At 37.7% G+C, this 25804-nt stretch overlaps 2 protein-coding genes across 9 annotated transcripts; one reads left to right on the top strand and one right to left on the bottom strand.

The window, feature by feature from the left end:
* The first annotated feature begins 3889 nt into the window (after positions 1-3889).
* On the top strand, positions 3890-10706 carry LOC143419487 (cystatin). Of its 2 annotated transcripts, none has more exons than XM_076886355.1 (5): positions 3890-4011; positions 4165-4397; positions 7878-8029; positions 8127-8228; positions 8417-10706. In XM_076886355.1, the coding sequence occupies exons 2-5, from the start codon at positions 4310-4312 to the stop codon at positions 8510-8512; spliced, it is 438 nt and encodes a 145-aa protein (XP_076742470.1). In that variant the 5' UTR covers positions 3890-4011; positions 4165-4309; the 3' UTR covers positions 8513-10706. The 2 variants fall into 2 exon arrangements, with proteins under 2 accessions (XP_076742470.1, XP_076742471.1); XM_076886356.1 differs by having other exon boundaries at positions 3896-4011; positions 4189-4397.
* Positions 10707-11845: 1139 nt separating this feature from the next.
* rassf6 (Ras association domain family member 6) lies at positions 11846-24682 on the bottom strand. 7 transcript variants are annotated; one of them, XM_004538387.2, is made up of 12 exons: positions 24525-24682; positions 19768-19894; positions 18954-19025; positions 18697-18775; positions 16326-16486; positions 15796-15887; positions 15343-15542; positions 15157-15258; positions 13440-13491; positions 13232-13350; positions 12991-13088; positions 11846-12598 (listed from the first exon to the last, which is right to left on the bottom strand). In XM_004538387.2, exons 3-12 carry the CDS (start codon positions 19010-19012, stop codon positions 12523-12525), a joined length of 1038 nt encoding a protein of 345 aa, XP_004538444.1. In that variant the 5' UTR covers positions 19013-19025; positions 19768-19894; positions 24525-24682; the 3' UTR covers positions 11846-12522. The 7 variants fall into 7 exon arrangements, with proteins under 7 accessions (XP_004538444.1, XP_004538443.1, XP_014264962.1 ...); XM_004538386.2 differs by having other exon boundaries at positions 18954-19028; positions 24525-24681; XM_014409476.2 differs by lacking the exon at positions 19768-19894 and having other exon boundaries at positions 18954-19028; positions 24525-24681.
* Between the last annotated feature and the right edge of the window lie 1122 nt (positions 24683-25804).

Below are 25804 nucleotides of genomic sequence, written 5' to 3'. Positions count from 1 at the left end.
AAGTGGGCTGCTGCGCCATTGGAGGCGGCGGATGTCAATCACCTGACTGAGTGGGCGGCCCCTAACTGTAAAGAGATTATGGAGGCTGAGCTATAGGTCTGAGGTGTAATGAGGAATGCGGGATGAAAAACAGAGCGAGGTCTCCAACAGCAGGGTTATGAAAGTCTGAATGTTTTGGTCTGTTTTTAATGTATGCAGGTTTATTTCAAATGTGTGTCTACTATAAAAAATGGAAAATAATCAAAATTCAACTTCAGGCAGTTGTAACTTTTAAAAAAATGTACTTATAAAAGCTGCCTCTTTTAATTTCTAATGAAATTTTTTCCATGGTTTACCTGTTTATTTCTTATGCACATAGCATAAAATAGGTATAGGTAGTCGGAATAGGTATTGCAATATAAACAATAAAAGCACTTTTCAATGGCAAAGTAATGCTGCATACAGGCAGGTTTTGATTACAGATTTCACCAAACTGACAAAAGATTTTCACTGGATATATTAATTTTATTTAAGGTGATTTATTTTTAAGACATAATATTGTTACGTTAGTTCTGTTTTTATTTTATTTTATTTAGCTAAGTGTTTTGTTTAGACATGAATAAGCTCTTATGTGTCAAAGTAATTGAACATGTCTATAACGATGGAAGCAAAACAGCTTTTTACAGGTTTCCAGCTAAAATGTTGATCCCGTCTCATGAAGTGCACCACTGATTTACTTATTTCTTTTTATATTTGGCTTACCTGTTTGTTAATGAGTAAATAACACATTAAACCAATTAATGGTTCCAGTGCTCTGGGCTTCAGCAGCAATAAATGACATGACAGTAACAGCTAATTATTGGAAATAATTCCCTTTTCGCCTCCCCCATGAATGGTAGAGGTGGAAAAACACATCTGTTGGTCTAATGCAGTATATTAAAAAACCACTGCTTGTCACAGGGACAGATTTACCACATGACAAAACAGCTTTCTGACATAACAAATTCTCGTGCAAAGTCTGTTTTACACTCTTTTTTCCTGTAAACTAACTTTGACCTCTCACCTAGATCTCCTCCACAGAGAATAAAACAGCCACTTGTGCAGCTTTTCGTTCAGTTTTATGATTAACAGTCAAGAACAATTAGAGTGCAAACTGTGGCAGTTGGATTCCAGTCCGCTCATCAGGCATACAAGGGTGACATCAATTATTCCATTGAAAAGGGGATTTCCAATTTCCAAAAGCTCAGCCAGCCCCCCTTACTGACCCTGACCTTTTTAGCTGCAGCTTGGAAGAGTTACATTTTAACATCTCATTAGGAGCAGAAGAGCAGTGATTGCCAAGCATGCGTAAAAGAGATATGAAAGAGTCTGGTTGTCCATCTTAATTTATCAGCTTATCCAGTGTTTACATATTTGAAATGAGATTTTTTTTTCTCCTACAGAGTGTACCTGCTTAATGTTTGTCCTAGAACAGCGGTCCCCAACCCCCGGGCCTCGGACCGGTACCGGTCCGTGAGTCTTTTGGTACCGGGCCGCGAGAGTTGAGGCTCTGGTGTGAAATGTATGGTTTTCAGGGTTTTTATCAGTTTTCAGCGTTATTTTGTTATTGTTTTGATCGTTAACTCGGTTTTCCTGGGTCTTTTCACGTGTGTCATGAATAAATATTATTTTTTTTGGTACAGGTACTAGTTTTATTTTGTTGTATTTATTCGTGACACCTTAAAGGCCGGTCCGTGAAAATATTGTCGGGCATAAACCGGTCCGTGGCGCAAAAAAGGTTGGAGACCGCTGTCCTAGAACACTTGTGGAGTGAATTCTCCATCACTACAAGCTTTACAAAAATACCGCTTTCCTGAAAATGAGCATTCACTGTTTGTTTGCTTGTTTAAATTGTGTTTGTTAATTAAAATCTTTCATACTTTTGAAAGAGCAGTTTGTGGCATTGTTGGAGTGTACTACCTTTGCCTTCTGCTGACCTATCCATCTGTGTGGTTTGTATCTTCCAGTCTATTATCTTGCCTGGCATCTGTCTTACTACTGCTGGACGAAATGTACCTGTCACTCTGTTCCCATCTGCCTTATCTTTTGTCTCATTGGTTTGTATGTGTCCGTCCTTCATCTGGGTCTTTTTTCTGTAGCTCATTTAGCCATCTGTTGTGACACTTCTGTATTTTCATGCATCCAAAAACTAGGCTTCAAGTTAGCAATTAAATATCTGTTTCTATGATAAACATATTCAAATTTAGATTGAAATTATACTAGTGTCTTCTCTTTAATTTTGTTACAGTAATGCACCTTGTAATACAAACTTTAAAGTAAGTGTAGACTTTAAATCTATTATGCAGGCTATTATTTGTTGACGACGACCAATAATCTATATTCAGTTTCTCAAACTCAAATTCTTACATAGAGCTTACAGTTAAGCACTCAGGACTCATAATGTGAGATAGCACTAGAGCATCTCAATGAAGTGAATGTTAAAGAAAGAAAACTTTACCTTATTTCTCTACAGTTATATAAAAAAAAAAGTCAACCACTTGTTGCTTTATGTTCTGTGGTATTGCTTCCCTCTGCTGGGCCTTTTAACTCATTACAGAGTTCAATAAGTTTAAAATAAGAACAGGATCAGTCCTATAGACTGTGTACATCATCCACATTTTGTATACCACAGTTTACCACACTTTAACACAAATACTCAAGCAAGCCAGTGTAAATCCACCAGTGCTGACCTGCTCGCTGTCTCTCAGTAAGATTACATTAAACCTCAGTTCATATGCAGCCAGTTATTAGATTTTAGCAACACATATTTTACAACCAAGTCTTTACCTCATTGTGTTTTTGAGCTCTACCACCAGTGCACAGTTGTAACTTGTGCATACCACTACCAAAAGTAATCGCAAGATTACTGTCAGTACACCCTATGCTTTTAGGCATTTTAACCTGGTGGTGGTGCAAAAGGAAAAGCAAGACAATCCCTTAGCACAGATGCAATATACCATAGGGGCTCCACACACACCCTTCCAGTTTTCTCTAAGGGTTTATTTACTCATCATACTACATGTTTATATATAACACGCTGTCAGAGTGATGAGCTCAGAACTGTAATTATTCTATTGTTGCAATAAATCATTTAAAGTTGTGAGTTGTTTGATTGAACCATCTTAAATATTTGTTAATATTTCAGCCTGGGTCAAGGTTTTTGTCAAACTGAGCCTCCCATAAGTGATGAGGATTATAAATACTGTGATTTCCCATTTGTATAATTAAAATTTAATGCACTTTCTGAATTTTCTCTAATGTCTGACCTGAGGCTGGTAAAAGCAACACTATTTGATATCCAATGAAAATCACTGGATATTGTTTATAATCGTCTTGAACAACAAAACAAGATGTCACTCTTTCCTTCTTTCTTTTACTTTTTTTTTTTTACTTGGTGTTGCTCACTAAGTGAGTAATCTTAGCATATTCCACTTGCTTATATTGGCAAATCTATTCAAAACTTTCAGAACAGTTTGTTCCATGATAAGAGATATTTTGGACCTGCTGTGGTTTTGCTGTGTGCCATGGTTTTCACTGTTACTCACTGTATGCCGACTGATGTCATCATCTGGCTTGTGTTGGATCTCCACAAAGTGGCTTATCCAGTGCTTTAAAACAAGATGAGAAGATGGAAATGTGCAAATCTAAATAGACACAGACTACACACCCACATGATGCATTCAAAGAGAAACAACAGAGCGCGCACATACACACAACAATGCCCGTCAGACACTTATCTGAACTGACTCTTCCACTTGAATATTTCTTTTCTGGCATTCACACCCTAGGTTAAATCTATGCATGCAGTCATATGTGGTATTAGCTGGGTGTGGTCTTCACTGGCTTGTTATACAGGCCACAGCTGAAAGGCTGAATAGTCACAGGCATTCACTGACGCCACCCTCTCCCTCTTTCACTCTCCTGCCTCACATTTCTCTGTTTCACCCTCTGTTGCTCCAGCACTCACCAGTATTCAACTTCTTTAACAAAAAGGTATTTATATTTCCACTTTCTTTGTAGCATAAACTATACGGATGGATAATCTATATGGATTATATATAGTACTTTGTACTTTTTTCCTTTCAGCTATATTATTTAAAGTTTCATTTCTAGAGTAAATCCTCTTTATCTCTGTCCTCATTTAAGTGCTCTCTTTGTGGACTTGGACAGACCAAATCGAGTGGGACATCTGCAAGTTGGTTGACAAGTAAATTATTCTGCTCATCTGAAGTGTTTTTCTGGAAACCAGTCTTTCTCTTGTGAGGAGCACAGCAGAGTTTGGTGTATAAAGATGTCTCTTCCATTGTCACTGCTGATATGCCTATCAGTTATCCAGCTGGGCTTGGGAGATCAGCTTGTGGAGAAAGTCGTCATAGCCGGTAAGTAATTATATCGATAAGAAATATAAGAAGCAAAAGAAAATGTGGAGTAATGTCACAGGCAAGCGAGCCAGAAAAAATAGCTTCTGAAATTTTGGGGGCAATACTGCAGAAATACTATCTAATACACGCACATTATTTCTTTTTAAATGTGAAGTTTCATGACAACTGAAGTGGCTGTATTTATTAATGTGCTTCAAAAGAGCCTTACACTGGATATATAAATTCATGAAAAAATATCACTTTCCAACAGGGACATTTGCAAAAATGTTAAGAAGCTGTGTAAAATTAATATGTGAAATATTTGCAGATCACATAAATATCTAGTTAAAAAATATTTCATTGTTTCCTTAAAGTATGCACTGATTTTAAAACCAACACCAGCAACATGCTTTGTGAAAGAGCTGGGATCTGCAGATGTTTAACCCTATGTTGTAACATCTGTCCTTTTAACAAAACTGTATGAGATCAGCTGGAATTTTGTTGAAATCATGTTTGTCTATTTTTGTCAGATGATGGATGTCATTTGTCCTGAGTAACAATGGGTTCTGGCCAGTTTAGCAACAGGACTGTTTTATTACACAGTTAGTTATGCTGTTGTAAATCATGCAGTGATTAGTTGAAAAACAAAATCTTGTCTGGTTGGCAGCATCATGTTGCTCCAAAACCAGTTTGTGTTGCCCAGCGTACATAGTGTCAGCATGTACAATCAAGCAACCCAATAAAGATATACTGTCCATGATTTCCAACCATAGGACACATTTCCTTTCAAGTCCATTTTAAATGCACTTGATCCTAGAAAAAGTTGTTTTTCTTTTCCCTGTCTGATCCCAATTCAGTGCCCATTTAGACCCAACAGATCATGCATGCAGTGTTGGCTGGTTGTTGTGATTTGGGGCTATATAAATAAAACTCAGTTGAACAGAACTGAATTAGTCTTGCTCTTTAGATGCAAATCCTACATGGATAAAAACAGCCACCAGTATATTATTATGTTAATTTAAACTTCATCTAAATACATTATGAGAGGCATCCATCTATTTCAACAAATTAGTTTAAATGGGTCGACAGAATCTGTCTCTTGGATTCTGATTAGTACCTCAACATGTGGTGACAGTAAAGTAGAAACAACATTGGGCTTGAAATGGGAGCCATTCTTATAAAGTACAATGGAGGTATATAACAATGACTGCACTGGAGCGTAGACATCTGTGTCAGAACCATGACTAACAGTCTAGAAATGAGTCAGACAAAACATTTGCAATTCAGCTACTTTGACTTTGTGTATTCATATGACATTTAGCCACAATGAAAAACATGTATTAGTAAATTGCCTACTATCGCAGCATTAAAGAAAGGATGAGATGAAATGTGCATATACACATCTGTATTTTTTTATACAAATGATGAAGAAAAAATACAATAACAAAATGCAGATACCAACCCAGGGTAATAACAAGACAAAATACAGAAAAATACGAATGCTAATAGTGAAAAAGATATGATGGTCATTAAATATTTTTTGTGGCATGATGAGAGAGGCTAGATGTGATCTTCTGTTGTGCCCCTTGGATGTCGTGTTTGTTGGAGTTTAAGGGAATTGTGTTTGCTATTATGGTAGCGTAGCTGTTATACGCTTGTTTCTTCCAATGCTACTGTGTTCTTTAATGGCTTACAGTTGTTGTTGTGGAAATGAGATGTTGCACCACGAGTGAAGTTATGCACTGGGCTAACAAAGTGTTAGAATGTGTGCAAATGCTGAATAAAATAGCAGTTGTAGTGACAGCTGAAGCTTCAGTGTCTCTGTGTCAGTTCTTGCATTACAGATTTCTCAGCATGGCATAATATGGTCAGAATAGTTTGGATGGTAATAAATAACATTGTTTAAAACCATTCATACAGTCAGGGAGCTTACATTTTGCCTCTTAGTAAGTCTTTGAATGTCAAAACGGCACCAAAATGGCGCCATATTTGATGACTCTGTACTGCAGTCTGGTTGGCTACAGTGAGTCATGTTTATCTTAGTGAGAACACAGATACGGCCGCTTATCGGGGCCTGGAGCCTGGGGCTCGCTCGGGCCACTTCGGAGGTGGGGTGCCCCCGGCCTCTCGGCCTGGGGCTCGGTCACTCAGGCACAGCTGGCTGCCGGCGGAGCTTTTTTTTTTTTTTTTTTTCTTCTTCCCCCCCCTTCTCACCGTCTCTTCTCCCCTTTGGTTTTCTTTCTCTCCCTCTCTTTCTTTCATTCTTTCTCCCTGTCCTGTCCCCCAGTCATGTCTGTCCCGTTTGTAGCAACTGAAAATAAAATAAATTCATAATTATAATAAAGGTCAATCAAATGGACCAATATGGCAAGGCCATGATGATCCACTTGGTAAAATAAATCCGCTTGGCATCTTTCTTGGCCTTAAGACAACAATTCTGATGGCTAAAGATCCAAACGGGACACAAAAAAAAAAAAAAAAAAAAAAAAAGAGAACACAGATACAGATGTTCTTGTTCAAGTGCTGTTTAATTTGGCATGGTGGAGTTGTAGCTGCAGAGTGTTAAGGAATAAAAATAATAAACGAGTAATCCATCAGGAAAACTCAGTACCAGTACTTAGTATGTAAGGAAGATTATATATAGTCCAGTAAAATCTGCAGCATGGATGCAATTTACGCAGAATTTGGAATGCAATGTGATTTATCATTTTCATAACTTTGGAGTGTTTGTTTTCAGACATACATCTGACAAAATTGCATTTTTCCTTGCGTATAACTTTAACTTGTGTTTTAAGGGCAACTCCTTGCTAAATCTGTTAAGATGAAAACCATTGTTTTACTCACCGAGTACTCAAATAGATGTACGTTAAGGGGAAAAATAATGGGGGAAGGATTAAAAGAAAGTCAGCCTCGAGAAATTAGTTTCAGGAGTGATTTGAAACAAAACACTGATTCAGCTGATCTGACAGGCCAAAGAAGAATATTCCAAAGTTTAATCTCCACAACATCAGAAGCTCACTTCTTATTTAAAGTAAGAGGGTGGAGCAGTGAAAAGATGAGAAGTCGGCTGCATCTGCATATAATACCTCAGTCGCGCTGATATATATGTAGGCAGGAGCCATGTAGGGCTTTACAGCAGATTCTGATGAGCAATGCTTGGTTTGGCCTAGAAGTCAGTGTAGTTTGGCAGTATAAGACCAGCTCAGTGCAGGGTTTTGTGGTTTCTGGACTAAAATATGGAGTTCGGCATAGTGTATGACTTTGCAAATGAAAGCAGATCCAAGTTAATATTAGGATATAAGAGGATTACTAAGGTAAGCACTTTTAATAATTTCCTAAATTGGCAGATGCATTAAGTGGCACACGGTTTAGTGCAATAAGGAAATGCATCCTCATAATAATATCCATTCATCATTTTTTTAATCATTGATGTGATATCTTGATGAAATTGTGTAAATTAAATGTTTGTGTGTTTTCGTGTGTTTAATTTCATCAAAGAAAACAAGCCTCTTCTGGGTGGCTGGGTTAAAAGGAATCCAGATTCAGCCGAGGTTCAGGAGGCAGCTCAACATGCTGTGAAGATGTTCAATGAAAAGCCCAAGGGCAAGAAAATGTTCAAATTGATTGAAGTGACTGATGCTCAGAGTCAGGTTAGAATCAGCTTTCACAAACAAAATGAATCAGCGTTTTACTATTGCAATCCCACTACAGCGTAAAATATACATTTATGTATGCTGATGTTTGTAGGTGACCAATGCAATCGACTATAAGATCGATGCAGTCATGGGAAAAACCAAGTGTCCCAAGTCTGAAAACCAAGACTTGAAGGGCTGCAGTGCTGTGAAAAAGGTGAATGTTTTCTCTGTCTGCATTTGTAAAAGTCTGTAAAGTTTGTAAAGTCTCTCAACAATATTTTTTTCCAAAGCAAAAAAAGTGAAAAGCTGAATATTAATAAATATTAAGTTAAAAACAGAAATCTAGAGAAATGCTCCCTTTTGATTCTCATGTAATGCTCATTGTTGTTTCCTCTTTCACAGCATCTGAAGTGCCGCTTTGTGGTGACGTACAACCCCCGCAACAACAAACACGAGCTGCAGAAACAAAAGTGCAGGAAAGTTAAAGACAATGTTTAAACTTTGAACAGCTTTAATTTGAATTGCTTTTGTAGGCTTATTGCCATGGCAAATTTATGTGTTCTTATTTCCTGTCTCTGTAATTTAGATATATTTTCAATACTATGTAATGCAGCACATTAAACATGGTGGATGTGGAGGATTGTTCAAAATGAACAAATCATAAATTTGAAATAAAGATTAAAAAGGTTTGCCAGAATGCAATTATAATTTGGTTTACCATGGTTGTGGTTCATGGGTTGAAATGCCTTCTTTTTCTATTTTACTTTAGCTTAAAAAAAATATGTGTGTGCCATTTGTGCAAAATGTCAACTTGATTCAGTTATTTAGTTATTACTGTGGGCTATTTAGAATAGACTCAATCATATGCATGCAGGTAAGAGTCAAAATGTTCATGATTTATTCATGTTTATCTAACTGATGGTTTTTGTTGTTGTTGTTGTTGTTGTTTTATAGCTAAATCAGCTGATTAGACATTTTGTCATGAAGTTTTTCACAAGTCAATCTCTCTTCATGCTCTGTCAAATGTCTGAAAAGAAGGATAGGAATTGAGTCATTAGAATGATTTGACATTCAGAAATAACATCTCCTACACCTGTTTCTGTAGAAATATCTTCCAATGAAAAAATACATGAGGAATGAGAAACACATTTCATTATACATTTTAGGAAACAGTGGGTTGTCTCTTCCATGCCTTTTGTACTCACTGCATTTGTACAACTTATTGATCCTTTCTATATCAATCTTAGACATTTTGTCTGTTTGTCCTATTGGCACAGAATGATCGGGAATGGCAGTAATGGTTTCTTCTCCAGGCACTCATGCAAAGTCATTCCTAAGAAATGACTTCATCACTTAAAATTCATCAACAACTAGGAATAAACCAAAATTCAGTGTATATTAAATTTTTCTCCTGCTAAAGAGTAATGTGATTCAGATGCTGCTACCACAGCGCTATACACACCCAACACCAACATGCAAAGAGATGAAGTCAGAAACTTGCCACGTAGAAAATAATGTAACAGTTAGCAGCTAGGCAAGCTACCATTACACTCATAAACAGAGGTACTTCTTAAAAAAAAAAAAAAAAAAAAGAATAGCAAAACCATTTTGCTACTTTTCTGGAAACAGTTATGATACATCACAGAGGAGCAGTCATATAGTGTGTAAGTTGGCAGTATCCCGTTTATGCAAGTTGAATGCATTCTGTATTGAACAAAGAACAGAAACAGTTATCATTGTTCATTTCAGAGATATGAGCTTGTTTTGTCTCAGAGGTATTTTTGGAGACAGTCCTGTTTTCAGTCCAAGATCTCTGTGACCTTTGTATCAGTTTTTAACCAAATGTAATATAATGGGATGGTCAGACTTTCTAGGTATTGTTCTGAAATTCGATTTATAAATGAAACTACTAGCAACCTTTTCTTCCTTAGATTCAAGATAAATCTGAATCCATAAAGGGAGGAATCATTAACCTCAAACAAGTTGAAATAAATCTCATCTGAGCAGCCAATATGTATAATAATTAACTTTTAATGCAAAATAACACTGTAGGTTGTAAGCCACTGCCCACAGGCATGGTATGGGCAGTTAAGGATGCAGCTGAAACATTTTGTTTTGAATAAATAAAGATTACCTTTGTTTGCTGCCAGAATTTTAGACATTAAGCCTAAATGTTGAGTGTCCTCAAACTTCACGTCTAAAATTAAATGATTCAGTTATCCACCATGAAGAAGCATGGAGTCATAAAATGAGTTAAAGACCCATGATAAGAATATTCAATCACCTTTCTTTTGTGGACGCACCTCCAGAGACACAAATGAATCTTAAGCAGTAAAATAAAACATGAATATTGAAGAATTTCATTTTTTTGTTTTCATTTTTATTGTCCCATCTTACTAGCTTTTTAATACAAACTAAGATTCATGTCGTGTTTACTTACTACAAGATCAGTCTAAGAAGAAAGAAGAGGCCCATGTCTCCAAATACACACACACACACACACACACACACACACACACGTGTGTGTCTGTAATCATTGGTGTACATCTATCTGGAATGAGAAACCATTACTTTTCTTCTCAATTCTGATGAACCAGTTTGACCTTGCTATCATGTGAATGGCTGGTTAGACATTTGTGCATGTTTGTTAATGGGCAGTTAAATGAGCTAATAAACCCAACTAATAATCAAATGCTCTCTCTCTCTCTCTCTCTCTCTCTCTCTCTCTCTCTCTCTCACTCTTTAAACTTGTGGCTTACACCCAGAGTTGTCAGACACTTACATAGATCACATATTTGCTCTGCATGTACAATATCATCTCAGTTAAAACTACAAACTTGTATGATTTTCTTTTAAATAAAAAAGAAAATTAAATGAATGAACTAAATGAAAAGTTGCATTTAGTGGATAAGAATACATTCTTCCTCTTGAGTAAAACCCAATTTTCAAAAACAGAAATGTAAAACCTCTTCTGGGGCTTGCACAGCTAACATCTATGGATCTCCTTCATGATGGAACAGCAAAACTGTGCCACTGGGAACACTCATTTTCCATTTCTTAAAAGTCTACCATTTGGAAACTGGTGCACATGGAAACCCTATCCTACAATAAAACATCTGTTTATTCTCATTTAGTCATTCATCATGGCGGAGGAAAATTGCTTAGTAATATAAGGCTGTCTGGTGGGCTGGCAAGCCATTACAAAGTCTTTGCCTCTAAACTGCAGTGCTCACCTCATTTCACATTCATTATTTAACTATTAAGACAAAGTTTTCCATCTGTAAGCATTTTCCCATCTTTCACACACAGACACAGAGAAGCAAAATGAGAGAGGACTTTTATTTACTGGTTTTATCTCCTGTCATCCAGTTTTCCTATTATCTGTCCCCTAAAGTAGCATATTATTGCATTCACTCTTTGTCATCTTGTTTGTACCATTGTTGATGATTGCTATATTTAATTAAAGTGGCATTTTCATCATTTTATGATTCATCTTAGACATATTTCCCCCACTTTCAACCTGTCATGTGTGGCATCTTTGGAACGATGTTTGGCTGCACAGAGTGACTAAGTGACAAATTAACCACCAGCCACTTTGAGAGGTTCAGATGAAGGCAAACAAATAAAAAAAAGGGTGGAGGCAGAGAAACAAAATAACAGGGGCCTACAGTAAGTACAAAGTATTATGCAGACTCTCATGGAAGAGATAGAAACACACTGGGAAAACTACGTAGAGAGGAAAATGCAGGAGTCTGAGGAACGTGCAAATGCTAAGCCTCAAGGAAAGTTTTGTCTGGATTAAAATTTGACGAACACCACACACAAGAACTATTTCCATTGAGCCAATCAACACTTTATTACAAACCAGGAAAATAAATACCAGAAATCAGCAATAAAATCCATCCAACTCAACCACATATAAAATAACAAAGTACAAGAAAAAAGAGTAAATAGAATAGAATAGAATAGAATTCAACTTTATTGTCATTGCACATGCACAGGTACGATTAACAATCAATATAGTTTTATCAAAAGTCTATATACACATACATTGATCATTGATAAAAAATAGAAACCTTGAGCAGAGTCCAATTAACCCTTGAAAAGCTCCAGTGGCACACATAACTCAAACATAGCAAACAGAAAGCACAAACAGAAGTGGCCATGCTGGTCCCATATTTATTCACAGACACAGTGAACTACAATTTCTGGCAGCAACTTACATTTGCATCTTTAATTTATTTTACAGTTTAAAATAGAAAAAGACACATAAGACTGGAAGGATGATATATTTTTGTATGGGATATACACCAGCCTCGTGCTTCATATCCCAAATTGTTCATCTTTATTATGTATCAGAGATTCAGAATTATAACATTAAAGAGTGCGTGAAGAAAAAAAAAACAAGGGAAAAGAATTCCTCATATTTCTGTAGATCTTTCATCGTTGAACATGGAAATGGTGCTGTACTGAATGTTGAATCTTGTTTTAGGAAATCAGGTGAGTTGTTAGACACTGGTCTCAATGGGACGTGACATCTTACAGTTTAACATATTGGACAGGACTCTCTTTTGGTGTTTGTACCTGGCACCCACACACACACACACACACACACACACACACACACACACACGCAGACAGATAGATAGATAGATAGATAGATAGATAGATAGATAGATAGATAGATAGATAGATAGATAGATTAGGAGAGAGATACAGACACCATAAGCAAAAAATAAATGAGAAAGTTTAAATATTGGCGCCACCACCTGACCTCAAACGTTACTACAGTTTTTATACTGGTGAATGTTGGTTATGCACATCTTTTTGACTGGTGTAAAGGAAGATGTAGTCATGCATAAGTGGTAAAACACGCACCGTTAGGCTCTTTATTTATATTCTCTATTTTCAAAACTTAATTGCACTCGTGAGAAAGCATTTCAAGAGCGTTTAAGCAAATAAAATTGTATACTAACTTGTTCTCAATCGTTTGTATCTCTCTGTTCTCCTCGTCTTTGAGTTTCTGTAAAACTTTTTCAAGGATTGGAAGCTCTAAGTTCAGATATTGAGCTACCTGCAAAGAAAAATATGTTACCATATAGTTTGCAACAAATAAAAAAGCAGAAAACTCCTTATTAGAAGTAAATGAAGGTACCTTAAAACACTTAAAGGGTAACATTATGTTACCATAAGTTAAGGCATGGCTACTACACTCACATCATCACTAACTTCCTCTTCATCTGCATCCATCAAAAAAATCTTCATGATGTCATCAGAGGGTCCCTGCAGTGTGCGCTCCCATAACGGCTGGTCTGTGTTACTCAGCTTCCTTTTTTCTGGACAAAGCACACAAGTGCCACATTGGTGCAGCATTTTCTTGTGCTATGTCTAATTATTGCATTTCTTGTGGAAAAGATGAACCCACCTCCACTTTGATGAAGACAGTAGAGAGCAAATTCCTGGGGATCGTTCTGTATCTGATGAACATACAGCCAAAGAAATATATAAATATATACATATTTTTTTTTGGATGAAGTTATTATGGTTTGAGGAATTCTGACTATACATTATTTACATCCCATGCTTAATCCATGAGGTATAATAAGATATTTGCAACCCTGAGAGCAACCCATTATTTCACAAATGTTTGTAGAAGAACTCTATGTGCCTAGTGACTGGATTTTACCCACCAGAGGCCCTGGAAGTGATTGGACCACCTGGATTCAGTGATTGATATGGGTGACTAAATACATTTGCCAATATAGTGTACCTCCCTCCCTAAACAGTGCTGTGATTTCTTTTTTTTGACTCCTTCCTAATTTCTTGGATTTTTGCATATTTGTCACACTCATTTATTTCAGATCATCAAGCAAATTTTAATATTCATTTGTGTTCATAATTTTCATTTAAGGGTAACCTGAGCAAATATAAACTACAATTTTTAGATCATGATTTCATTTTTTTAAGGGACAAAAGCTATCCAAACCTCTCCTTCAGGAATTCATGATTCCATTAATTACAAGAAGTAATCCAGGTCCTAGAGCAGCAAGGACCTGGAGTTGCTCTGTTGCTCTGTGCTCTGTAGTTGCTCTGTGAGTAACTACAGAGCATCGCACTATCACCATTGTCTGTTGGTATAATGTTCTTTTTTGATGTAACAGGATATAAAGCTGGTTCTTTTGTTATGCCCCGAATGAGTTCATGTTGTAAGTTTTGTAGGGCGGCCAGTCCTGGGAAGTTTCCCCAGTGTTCCAAGTTTTCTCCCTTTGTGGATAATGGCTATCACCTTGTTTCACTGGAATCCCAAAGCCTTAGAAATGGCTTTGTAACCCTTTCCATACTGAGATGTCACTGACTTTGTTTCCTATCTGTTCTCAAGTAAGTTAGGTTTAGGCAATGTGTGTCGCTTTCCGAGCTCCTTTAGCCCGTTTAAATTTTCTCAGACAGGTTCTATTTAAGCGATTACCTGATTCAACATGTCTGACAGTAATGAGGCCTGGGTGTGGCTGCTGAAAATGAACATGAGCATTCAAAAAAAATAAATAAAAAATTAATGATTTAACAAGAGGGGACGATGCAGAGATATGTTTGGGTTGCTGTTTTTTCCCTCCTGAATAAATGAAATCATCATTTAAAAACTGCATTTTGTATTTAAAGGTACAGTGTGTAAGTTATTTGTGACCTTTGAATGAAAAGTTATGAGGTGCATTATATGTGTGCCTGGTCTCTAGTCACATGCATAAAAGGATGGACTGGTGATACCCATGTTGGACACTGTATTCAAGATAGCCGCAACATCGCAACATCCACAAATGGTGCTCACAACAAAGTCTTTTTAATGCATTATTTCTACGTTTAATCAGCTTCTTAAAAGATTTAATTACACACTAATCAAGATATATATATATATATATATATACACACACACACACACACACATATATATATATATATATATATATGTGTGTGTGTGTGTGTGTGTGTGTGTGTTCAAAATTGGGGTTTTGTCTATTAAAAACCTCATAGACTTACTGTACCTTTAAAAACTCAAGAAGGTGAAAATCCTTTTTTTCACAGCACTTGCATGTACACAAAATAAATTACAACAATTTTTTGTACCAGCCCTCTGGCACCAAACTTACCTTGAACTTGTGCAGCAGCTGTTCAATGACTTGGTTTGTGGTCATTCTGCTAGAGATACGAACTTTAGTTGGTGTACCAAAGCACGGAGTGAAGATCGAGGTCTGTGGAACAGAGTGAAACAACACTGACCTTAAACTCATGATGAAGAAAACAAGCCCTGAGGGCAGTTTTAAGCAGAAACCCACTTTGTAATTGTAGAAGTGGCCATTGATTGAAAAGCGATGCTGCCTTTCTTTTTCTCTTTGAGCTGCTGACTTTCCTGTGCTCCTCCTTCTTTTAACCAGCGAGGCATCACTCATACAGCGGAACAGGTTGGACTCTGCTTCCTGTTCTGGATTCTTCTGCTTTGGAGGGCGCAGGGTTGAGGTCTCATAAACAGGTGGTCCTTTAGATTGTGCAAACACCCCCAGAGAAAAAAGGTTCACATTCAACATATGGTGTAACTACAATAAACAAGACAGTTTTAAATGTGTGTAAACAAGTAGACATAACATTCAACTAAAGCTAACAATAAGATTTGATGATAATCCATAAGCCAAGATTTTATGTCCAACAATATCTATAATATACTCTAATTTAATGGTTAAGATAGCATTTTTGAGAAATGACAGAGATAGTGAAGAGAAAAAAGCGTTCACCTGGTAAAGGGTTTTTGATTGTTTCCTGTGGTGTCTCAACCATCTCATCTATCTGGTGAAGGTCAACATATTCTCCCCATCGTGACATTCCTCTGAAAGAAAGATTGACTATGAAAACAAAACCTGAAACACTTTAGCTATATAACTACTGTAGTCATGCAGTAGGGTCGCGTGTGAGCTGAAGCCTAGTCCAGCTACCACTGGTTGAGATGCAGGGTACACCTTGGACAGGTTGCCAATCTTAAGCAGAGATAACAGAGAGAGACAGACAACCAGTCGCACTCACTTTCACACCTATGGCCAATTTAGAGTCACCAATTAACTTGACCACACCAATTGCATGTCTTTGGACTGTGGAAGAAGCTGGAGTACCTCGGGAGAACCCATGCAGACGCAGGGAGCTCATGCAAAGCCCGCGGTCAGATGGTGGAGGCAAACTCAGGATCTTCTTGCTGTGAGGCAATGGTGGCAACCACAGAGCCACTGTTTCCCACCAGTACTAAAAATATTGTACAAAATTTGATTTTAACCTCTTGCTTTCCAGTGGGCTGACTGGACTGGTGGGATCTGGAGAGGTCTTAGGAACAAATGGAAACATTTGCTTGTCATCCTGTATTTTCAGCCTGATTGGTCTCCGTACTCCCCAGCAGATATTCAGCATGCCTTCCACCACCACCGTGCCATCTGCTTCCTGTTACAGAAACACATACACAGACATGTTAAAACAAGCTTCACTATTAGCTATATGGCTAGATACAGTCCCAATCAAAAGTTTAAGACCACATGCCTTTAAAAGGCCAAATCTGTACAAAAATGTGGATTTTCTGTCAGGTAGTCACACTGTCATGTTGTTCTGATGGCAAAGGAAAAAAAACTTTCCCTTTTTGAACATGGTCGGGTTGTTGAACTGCATAAGCAGGGTCTCTTGCAGCGTGCCATCACTGCCGAGTTGGGACGCAGTAAGACAGTCATTTGGAATTTCCTAAGTGATCCTGAGGGTTATGGAACAAAAAACTCAAGTGGAAGACCCCAAAATTTCACCAGCACGGAGTTGGAGAATTCAATTGGCTGTCCGTCAAGACACTGGACGATCCTTGACCCAAATTAAGGCCATTACAGGTGCCGACTGCAGCCCGATAACCATCAGATGGCATCTGAAACTGAAGGGCTTCACAAACAGAAAAGGTCTTCAAAGGTCTTGTCTCCTTGAAAGCCACAGAACTGACTGTTTGGACTTTGCAAAAGAGCACCAAACATGGGACATTGAAAGGTCGAAGAAAGTTTTATTCTCTGATGAGAAAAAGTGTAACCTTGATGGTCTTGATGGTTTCCAACATTAGTGGCATGACAAGCAGATCCCACCTGAGATGTTTTTCTATACGCCATAGTGGAAGGGGCATCGTAACGTCTGGAGTGCTTTTTCCTTCAGTGGAACAATGGAGCTTCAGGAGATGCAGGGGTGTCAAACGGCTGCTGACCATATCCAGATGCTGCAGAGAGCATCCCTCATGGCCCTCGTCTGCGTGGTAACGACTGGACAACGCTACAGTACACAACACCCACAGGACAAGGACTTCTTCCAGGAGAATAACATCACTCTTTGGACCATCCTGTGTGTTTCCCTGATCTAAATCCAGTTGAGAACCTTTGGGGATGGATGGCAAGGGAAGTTTATAAAATTGGACAGCAGTTCCAGACAATAGATGCCCTTCATGCAGCTGTCTTCACCACTTGGAGAAATGTTCCCACTCACCTCAAGGAAATGCTTGCATCAAGCATGCCACAACAATTTTTTGAAGTGATCAACAATAACGGTGGAGCTATTCGATACTGAGTTCATGTTTGAAACTTTGATTTCTGTTTTGGTGGGGTTTACAGGTTTGTTTTGGGGAGGTTTGGTCCTAAACTTTTGATCAACTCTAAAACAGCCTTTTTCAGTGGGAACCTTGAAACCTAGTTAAGATCCAACTATGCAAAATTTTTCAACTATGCCATTTTTCAAATGGTCTTAAACTTTTGATCGGGACTGCATATAGCTATAAAGTTGGAGACTGCATGAGACAACAGAATTATCAAAATTACAGCTCTATCATTATGTCATGGGGGAATCTAATGGATTATAATTGGTTATTATTTAATGATCTATGAAACAAACAAGCAAATAATAAATAAATATAAAAAATAGGCTTATTCTACAAGCAAATGCAATACGCAGTAAGAGCAGCAAGTACAAATGGGTGCTTTGTTTTAGGTCTATAAATTAAAGTTTATAGAATAATAACACTGTTTTAAATTTGTTCACTGTGAACAGGAAAACAGAAAACCAAGGAATAAATTTGTGCATAGGAATCTATATTTAATACTGATGCTCAATGGGGAAACACGGAGAAACTACTTGAACTTTAGGCCCACCTGCTTTCTGTGCAAAGAAGTCTGGGAGATCTTCCAGGAATGGTGACGCTATTTTCAGGAAAAACTGGCTAGTAGGTGGTGGTTAAATACCTGTTGATCTATGATGTGGAACATAACCTGCTCCTGAGCAGGTTAGGCTAGCAGTGTAAGCTACAATCTACACCTGTAAGAAGTGATCCACCTTCACAGTACTAAAAACCCAGGATTAACACTGAAGTACAGGCCTCGGGTCTGCAGTCTATTGGCTACCACAGACAAGGACAAACAATCTTTTTCTGTCAGAGTAGTGTGAGAGAACCCACACACATGCAAACTCCACACAGACAGGCCTAAACAGGCAGGTGCATTTGACCCCAGGAAGCCAAAGCACTAACCATTGAATCATGGTGCTTTTGTATATTACCTATTAATTAACTAACTAGCAATGTGAATATCCCAAGAATTGGGAAACAAAAGGGAAACCTATTTCAAATTCTTATTAAATCATACCTGAGCGTAAGTGAGGCGAAGTTGAGTCTGGTCCTTCAGGAAGCAGTTGTAGGTATTAAACAGGGAGAGAAACTCCGCTCTAAAATTAATAAAAAACTAAATGCAAGGTTTTGCACAGCACAGCCCGACAATGTTCAGGTCATATTTATTAGTTTATTATTTTATATGTTGCATTCTTTGTCAGATTATTTGGAACCACTTAAGGGAACATGAAATACAGAATGCATAAATGACATTTAGTATACAAAGTAACTCACCTGGACAGTGTTCGCCCATTCCCTGCCTTGATGACTGGGAGGAGAGCTGCTTCATTCATGTCTGGTCATCTACTGCTGTGAAAACAAACAAACAATTTTATAAAGTTAATGAAAACTTTATAAAAAAAAACCCCTCAAACATATACGTGTAAGCTTGCGTGTAAAATCAGGTGACTAACACCAGATGCTGCCAACTTGTTGAACAGTATTGCGTAGTAGTGCATATGGCTCCATAAAAATAGTTAACCAGCATTATGAGCAACTTGAGCAAGGAAAGACACTGGGAGCTACAGTGCACTTCTACAATCCTCAACCAGCTGTCAGTGTTTCTAAGAACAAATTAAATAAAACGAGTCTTACCTCCTCTAACATGGTGAGTCAGAGCTATCCTCTCTTCTCACTGTCTTTGTGTCTGCCTCTTTCTTCCTTCTGTGCTTTAAATATCTCTTTCCAGTCTCTCTGTCTCTCTCTCTGATGTGTTATATTTATCCCTCTCTCTTTCTCTTGCTCTCTCTCTCTCTCTAACATGCCTTCACTCTTTTACTTTCTTTTTTGTGCTCGTCTCTAAGAGATTTTATAGCAGCACTCCACCCAGCAACCCGTGATGACAGTGTAGACCTAACCATTTGTTTATTCTTTGGTCAGAGACGCCGAAGTCTGTGACCGACAAAGAGGACTGCTGGAATATTCATGTTGCCTCATTTAAAAAACAAAAAAGCAAAAACTTCTTTCTCCTGTTATTTTCTGGAATCCTGCAAAAACTCCCAGCAGTCTGAAAACAGCAGTCATATATGCCTATTTCTTTCATTCTTACCGGTTTTCTCTGCCTCAGCCTGTTTGCTGGTAAGTAATATCTCAGTTATTCAGCAGCTGTCATACCAGAAGCCACGGCACTCCTCTTTCTGACTGACTGTTTCCTCTTGCACAGGGAGACGTGCCAGCTACAACAATAACAATAACAAAACTTTAAGCACGCAGTTTCTACAGAAAACGTTGGTATTTGTATCTCATGTGCACATGAAGATTTGACTGAATCTGGCAACAAACTTTAATGTAAAACTGCATTTAGGCACTGTAACAGTAAAGCACAATGTACAATCCCTAATATATCAAAGAATCAGTAAAGACTCTTTTTTACTCTTTTCTGATAGAAAACACTATGTTTAAGAATAATAATAATAAGAAGAATAACTTTATTTATCCCGAGGGAAATTCTTTTGTCATGTATATGCTCAAAGCAGCAGGAGAGACAGAGGAACAGATGAATAAGACATGAGATATACAATATATACAATAAGAATAGTAGTGTACAGTAATATACAGTAGGATAGTGCAAGACATAGTATCAGATAACTCTAACAAGTAATATATATAACTATATCCTTGTGTTCTGAGGGCCTCTGGATGTCTGGAGTTTTGATCTCCTCCATACCTGCTTCATGCCCTGGAGGACGGGGCTGTGGCCCCCCCACACCCTCTAGCAGATCATTACATGAAGGAACCTTTTAAAAAACAAAAAACAAGCGCGTCCATGCTCACAGGTGTACACACGGGTGATCACACCCACAAACTACACCCTTTTATGCTCCTACCTCAAAGCACACTGTGTTCTGTTGATCTTATGTGCTGCACAATAATGTTTAATATTTAGTATTTACTGTCATATTCTCATATATCATTGTGATGTTGTTTATTCTATTACTCTTGTTCTCTTCTGCTTGTTTTCTTTTTTCTTTCTCAACAGGTGATCCAGGTGATCGATAGATGCATTTTCTTTTTCTTTTTTTTTCTGCCCGTTCTGTTGTTTTTTGTTTTTTGCCCTTCTCCCCCATCCCTCTTCTCAGCTGTTTCTCTTTCCCTCTTTCTTTCTCCCCTTCTTTCCTCCAGTCAAGTCTGTCCCCGTATTCAGCAAGTGAAAATAAAATAAACAATAAAAGGTGAATCAAATGGACCATTATGGCAAGGCTGGGATGGTCAATTTGGTAAAGTAAATCCGTCGGGCATCTTTCTTTGCCTTTAGACAACAATTCTGATGGCAAAAGAGCCAAACGGGACAGGCAAAAAAACCAAAAAAACAAAACTATATCCTGGTGAATAAATAACTTAACTATCAATGCTGGCGATTCTAGAAAGTGACAGTATTGTGCAATAGAATAAAGGGAGTAGCAGCGTATGATGGGGGGATGAAACAAATATTCAATAAGGTACTGTTGGGTAATATTGCACGGTCTGGAAGAGAACAGAATAACATTGGTAATCGTCTCAGGAAAATCACCTACAGAGTGAGGAAGAGTTATTCTTATTGCCCCGGTACAAAGGGGCAATACTATGGCGGTCAGTTCTGCATTTCGGGGCAATGAGTCTTTTGCTGCGTTTGCTCCGATGGTCCATCATGGGGGCGTTCAGGGGTGGGAGGGGTTGTCCATGATAGAAACAAGCTTTTTTAGCATTCTCCTTTCAGACACCTCCTCCAGGTTCTCAAGTCTGACACCCAGGACAGAACCAGCCTTTCTAATCAGTTTGTTCAGCCTGTTGGCATCAGCTGTCTTCACCCCACTTCCCCAGCACACAGCTGCAAAGAACACGACGCTCTCCAACACCGAGTGGTAGAACATGGTCAGCATTTTCCTACCAACATTGAAGGACCTGAGTTGCCTCAGTAGGAAAAGCCGACTCTGCCCTTTTTTGAAGATAGCATTGGTGTTCTTGGTCCAGTCCAGTTTACAATCCAAGTGTACCCCCAGGTACCGGTAGTCCTCAACTATCTCCACATCAGCCCCTCTGATGGTGACAGGGTTAGGAGGAGGAGCCTGCTTCCTAAAGTCCATAATCAGTTCCTTTGTCTTTGTGATGTTAAGTAGGTTGTTTATAACCGTGTGCTACTACTACTACAACTCCTCCTACTACTAATTACAATAATAATGGTTATCATAGTGATAGAAGCTTGGAGTTAGAGTTCATTTGAAAATCCAGGGTCTATGTAACAACTCCCAGGTGGGCATGTTTTTGTGAATGAAGTACTAAAGTACATGGCACAGAGCAAATGTACTTTTATAATAATGTTTGCTGAAATTGTTTTTAAAAAAAGTATTATCACGCTCATCATGCTGACTCCAGCTTACGAGTTTGAGTTAACTCCAGCAGTTTGTATGTTTTCCCTCTTAAACATGCAGAGTTTAGGGTTTCCAACAAATTTTAATCAGCAACTCTTTTTAGAATGTATAAATTGCCTATTAAGATTAATACGTGTTTCATTTTTTAAATCTAATAACGCTCATTTTTGAGAACATCATCTCACCTAAGAGATTTAGCCATTACAAGCATAGTAATTTATTTTTTACTGAGAGTGAAAATCGCAAGAACAAATATAACCGTGTTGAACTATTATAAGCATTAATCATTGTCTTCACTTGTTTCACAAAAAAACATTTATAATTAAATCTTAAAGCAAAAAACAAAAAAACAAAAACTTGCCTATTGCAAACTAGTCTGTGCATTCAAAGCATTGGTAAGTCACGTGCCTTTCTAATCTTATCATCCCACCACCCCACTTATGAGCTCTGTTTTAATCTTAGCTCTCAGTTAGTTTAATCTCAGTTTGCGCGGTATAAAAATATTCTTATTTGTTTATTTTTAGATTTTTTCCTCGCATTGAGGATATTTGTGCTTGTAGTTACACAGCACAAACAAGCACAGGATGTACTTTCATTTATATATAACCTTTCTGTTCTTTGTGACCACTCAAATCACTTTTAGCTACAAGTTTTGTTTTAACCATTTAAAATTAATATATATATATCACTTTAGTGCAGCTCAAGCAATATCTCATACAAAAGCCCAATTTAGAATTATCAATTAAACTAACAGGTATGTGTTTGGACTGTGAGAGGAAGCCAGAATAACCCAAGTGCTCTGGAATTGGTCAAACATGCAAACTCCACACAGAAAGGCCTAACTGGGTTTTGGACCTCCATAATCCAACTATATTTCAGACCTTGTATCTGTGCCATGGCAATACTTCTCAAGCCACTCTTCAGGCTAAAAGAATGACATTTAGACATTTTGAAGTATTTTATTTTTATATTTAATCTTGAAATGGTCCAAATTTGTCCTGAACAGTATGCAAAGGTTAAATCATTCCAATGGTATTTGCTTTAAGAAATCACAGCACTAATGTGATCGACAAGAACAATTTCTAGTCATAAAAACGTGATACGTGGCAGTAAGCTGCAGAGAATTTAAGCTCTAGCATATAATAATGTGAGCTCTTTCACTGACCTCTTATAAGCCTTTGTAATATAAAGGAAACAACTACTGTATATATACTGAAGAATATAAAGAATGCACAGCAATTTATCACCATTTCACACAGCATCCACATTCACAGTATTATAGTGTATTCACAAACATGTAATTATTTTAAATAATTTTGTTTTTTGCATTTTGTTACAATGTAGTTATAGATTTTTAGAATTAATTCTTCATTTAAAAATATTTTGCATATTATAATCAAAAGTTGACTCTTAAAGTCTATACAAAGCATGCTTTGAGGGTGGACATCCACTGGAAGACAAGTGACCTTTAAAGTTGTAAATCTTGCTTGCAGAAAAAAAAAAAGAAAAAAAAGAAGAAAGAAATCGCCAGCATCAAATGTGACGTTTGAATAGAACCATGGCATATATTTATGTTCTCTCAAGAGGCTAGTGGTGAGTAAAAATCCCACTGTAGGTGAACACTTTACAGCCCTCTCTCTGCTAATCCGCTAAACAAGCCATCAGGAAATAGATTTATTTATTTATTTATATTTTGAGAGGGCATATGTTCTGATAGCATGCGATAATCACTCGGAAACTTTTACAACTCTTTGGCATATACACTTCACACAATTCAGTGCCACAGTTGACTGCTTCACTTTACTTTTAGTACGATGTTATCTGGAGGTTGAACAGATGATTTTGTGTGTGTATGCACTAAAAGCCTTTTTCAGATTGTCAGCTGTGGTTCTATAAAAACGGAATGAGGCCAAAGAAAACAAACACACATCCATGTATTTGTTTTACTTCCTTTACTTTACTTTTTGCTCCTCCCCATTTTGCCACTCCTTTCTGTATCTGACTGTCTTCATACATAGCCCTTGCTCTTTGTTTCTCCCTAGATTTGACCTGATTATGTCATTTTAATATACCTTCTGGTTGTTTCTTGCACCTGGGCTGCAAAACTTGACAAACATTGTGACAAAGCTTTGTTCTACTCCAGCCTACAGATAAACTGTGCTGTATCAGGCTACTGTATGACTCGAGTCACATGAGCTCTAGTCTGTGACATTGGTGTCCACCCCATGTGGCTAACATAGAATGAGTATGCTTTTCATACAAATAATATAAAGAATTCAACTATTACAGTCTTTTATTTTCTTAATGTGACTGGCAAGTGTTGCTCAGCAAGAGGTGTAACGCATTTCATTTCCATTTTGTTAAGCCAGACACTCTTTGGTTCTTTTACAGCTGCAAAGAACACCTTAACAAACCAAAGTATAAAGTGAAGATGTACCAAAAGTAAATTTCCTCTTACCTGACTAGTGTATCTTTTAATCTTCTATCGAATGAAGCAAGTTCACTCCATATTCGAGCTCTCATGTGTGCATAATGTACATGTGTGTTTGTGGTAGGAGGTCCAGAGTACGGTGCATGTGGCAGGAGGTGAGCGTGTGTAGCACCCCACAGCAGCTGGTTAATTATTACAGAACATGTTGAGACAGTGTTCATAGGGAGTGGCTGACTGACACCAGATATGACTCGACTTAACTGTACGTTTGTGCATGCATGCCCGGAGAGAGTGAGAGTGGGGGTTATGCATAACACATTGCATTTGCCTGCTGGGCAATTTTACAAATTACAAATCAACTGAGATTGTAGTGGGATTGGAACACTGTTGATGTTTGTACCATTTGGACTGAACCATCTAGAAAGTCTTCAACATTCTAAATACAGAGTTTATTCACATCCTGCACATTTGTCCTTTTAAAAGTTTAGACCAGGTGTCTTACACTGCCAGGATCAAACATCTACTTTGTTGATGTTCAGGTTACAGCATGTAACACCACAAAATCCTACTAGTCAACATTCAGTATGTTTGCTTTTAAAATAGAACTTGACTCCTTCTTTTTATTAGGTTATAGTTAGGGCTGGATCAGGTGACTCTGAACCTCTTTTAGTTATGCACAGTAGGCCTGGGCTACTGGGGGGTTCCCACGATGCCCTGAGTGTCCTGAGCAGATGACTGCCCCTCCCTGAGCATGCTCCTACTGGAGGTTTCTTCCAGTTAAAACTGAGTTTTTCCTGCCCACTTTCTCCAAGTGCTTGCTCATAGGGGGTCATCTGATTGTTTGGTTTTTGCTGTATTAATGTATGCTCTTTACCTTATAGTACACCTTGAGGTAACTGTTGTTGTGATTTGCCATTATATAAATAAAATTGAATTGACCTGAACTGAAAAATGTGACTTTGGAGTTTAATGTAATTTTTTTATGTTCTCTCAAAAGAAAACAGACGTTTTGTTCAACTGTCATAATCTCAAAAGCCTTAGCAATGATCTTTTCAAATAAGCAATTTGTGTCAAATACACATGCATGTGAGCACCAACAAACACATTAAAACAAATACATACATATGAATACAAAATGTAGGGCAGAAACCTGGTAGTACAGCCTATGGAGAGAAAAAAAAGTTAAAAAGTTTACGGTTGTCAAAACAATGGACGTCTTTAAAGTATGTTTGCAAACCTCAGTCTGATGCAAATTGGAGCCACTACTGCGATTCTGTCAGCAGAGGGAGGCAGAGTATTAGTGCAAA

Source organism: Maylandia zebra, linkage group LG7 (assembly GCF_041146795.1).
Source record: "Maylandia zebra isolate NMK-2024a linkage group LG7, Mzebra_GT3a, whole genome shotgun sequence".
In the NCBI taxonomy this organism is placed as follows: Eukaryota; Metazoa; Chordata; class Actinopteri; order Cichliformes; family Cichlidae; genus Maylandia; species Maylandia zebra.
This window is presented reverse-complemented; position numbering and strand designations above follow the sequence as displayed.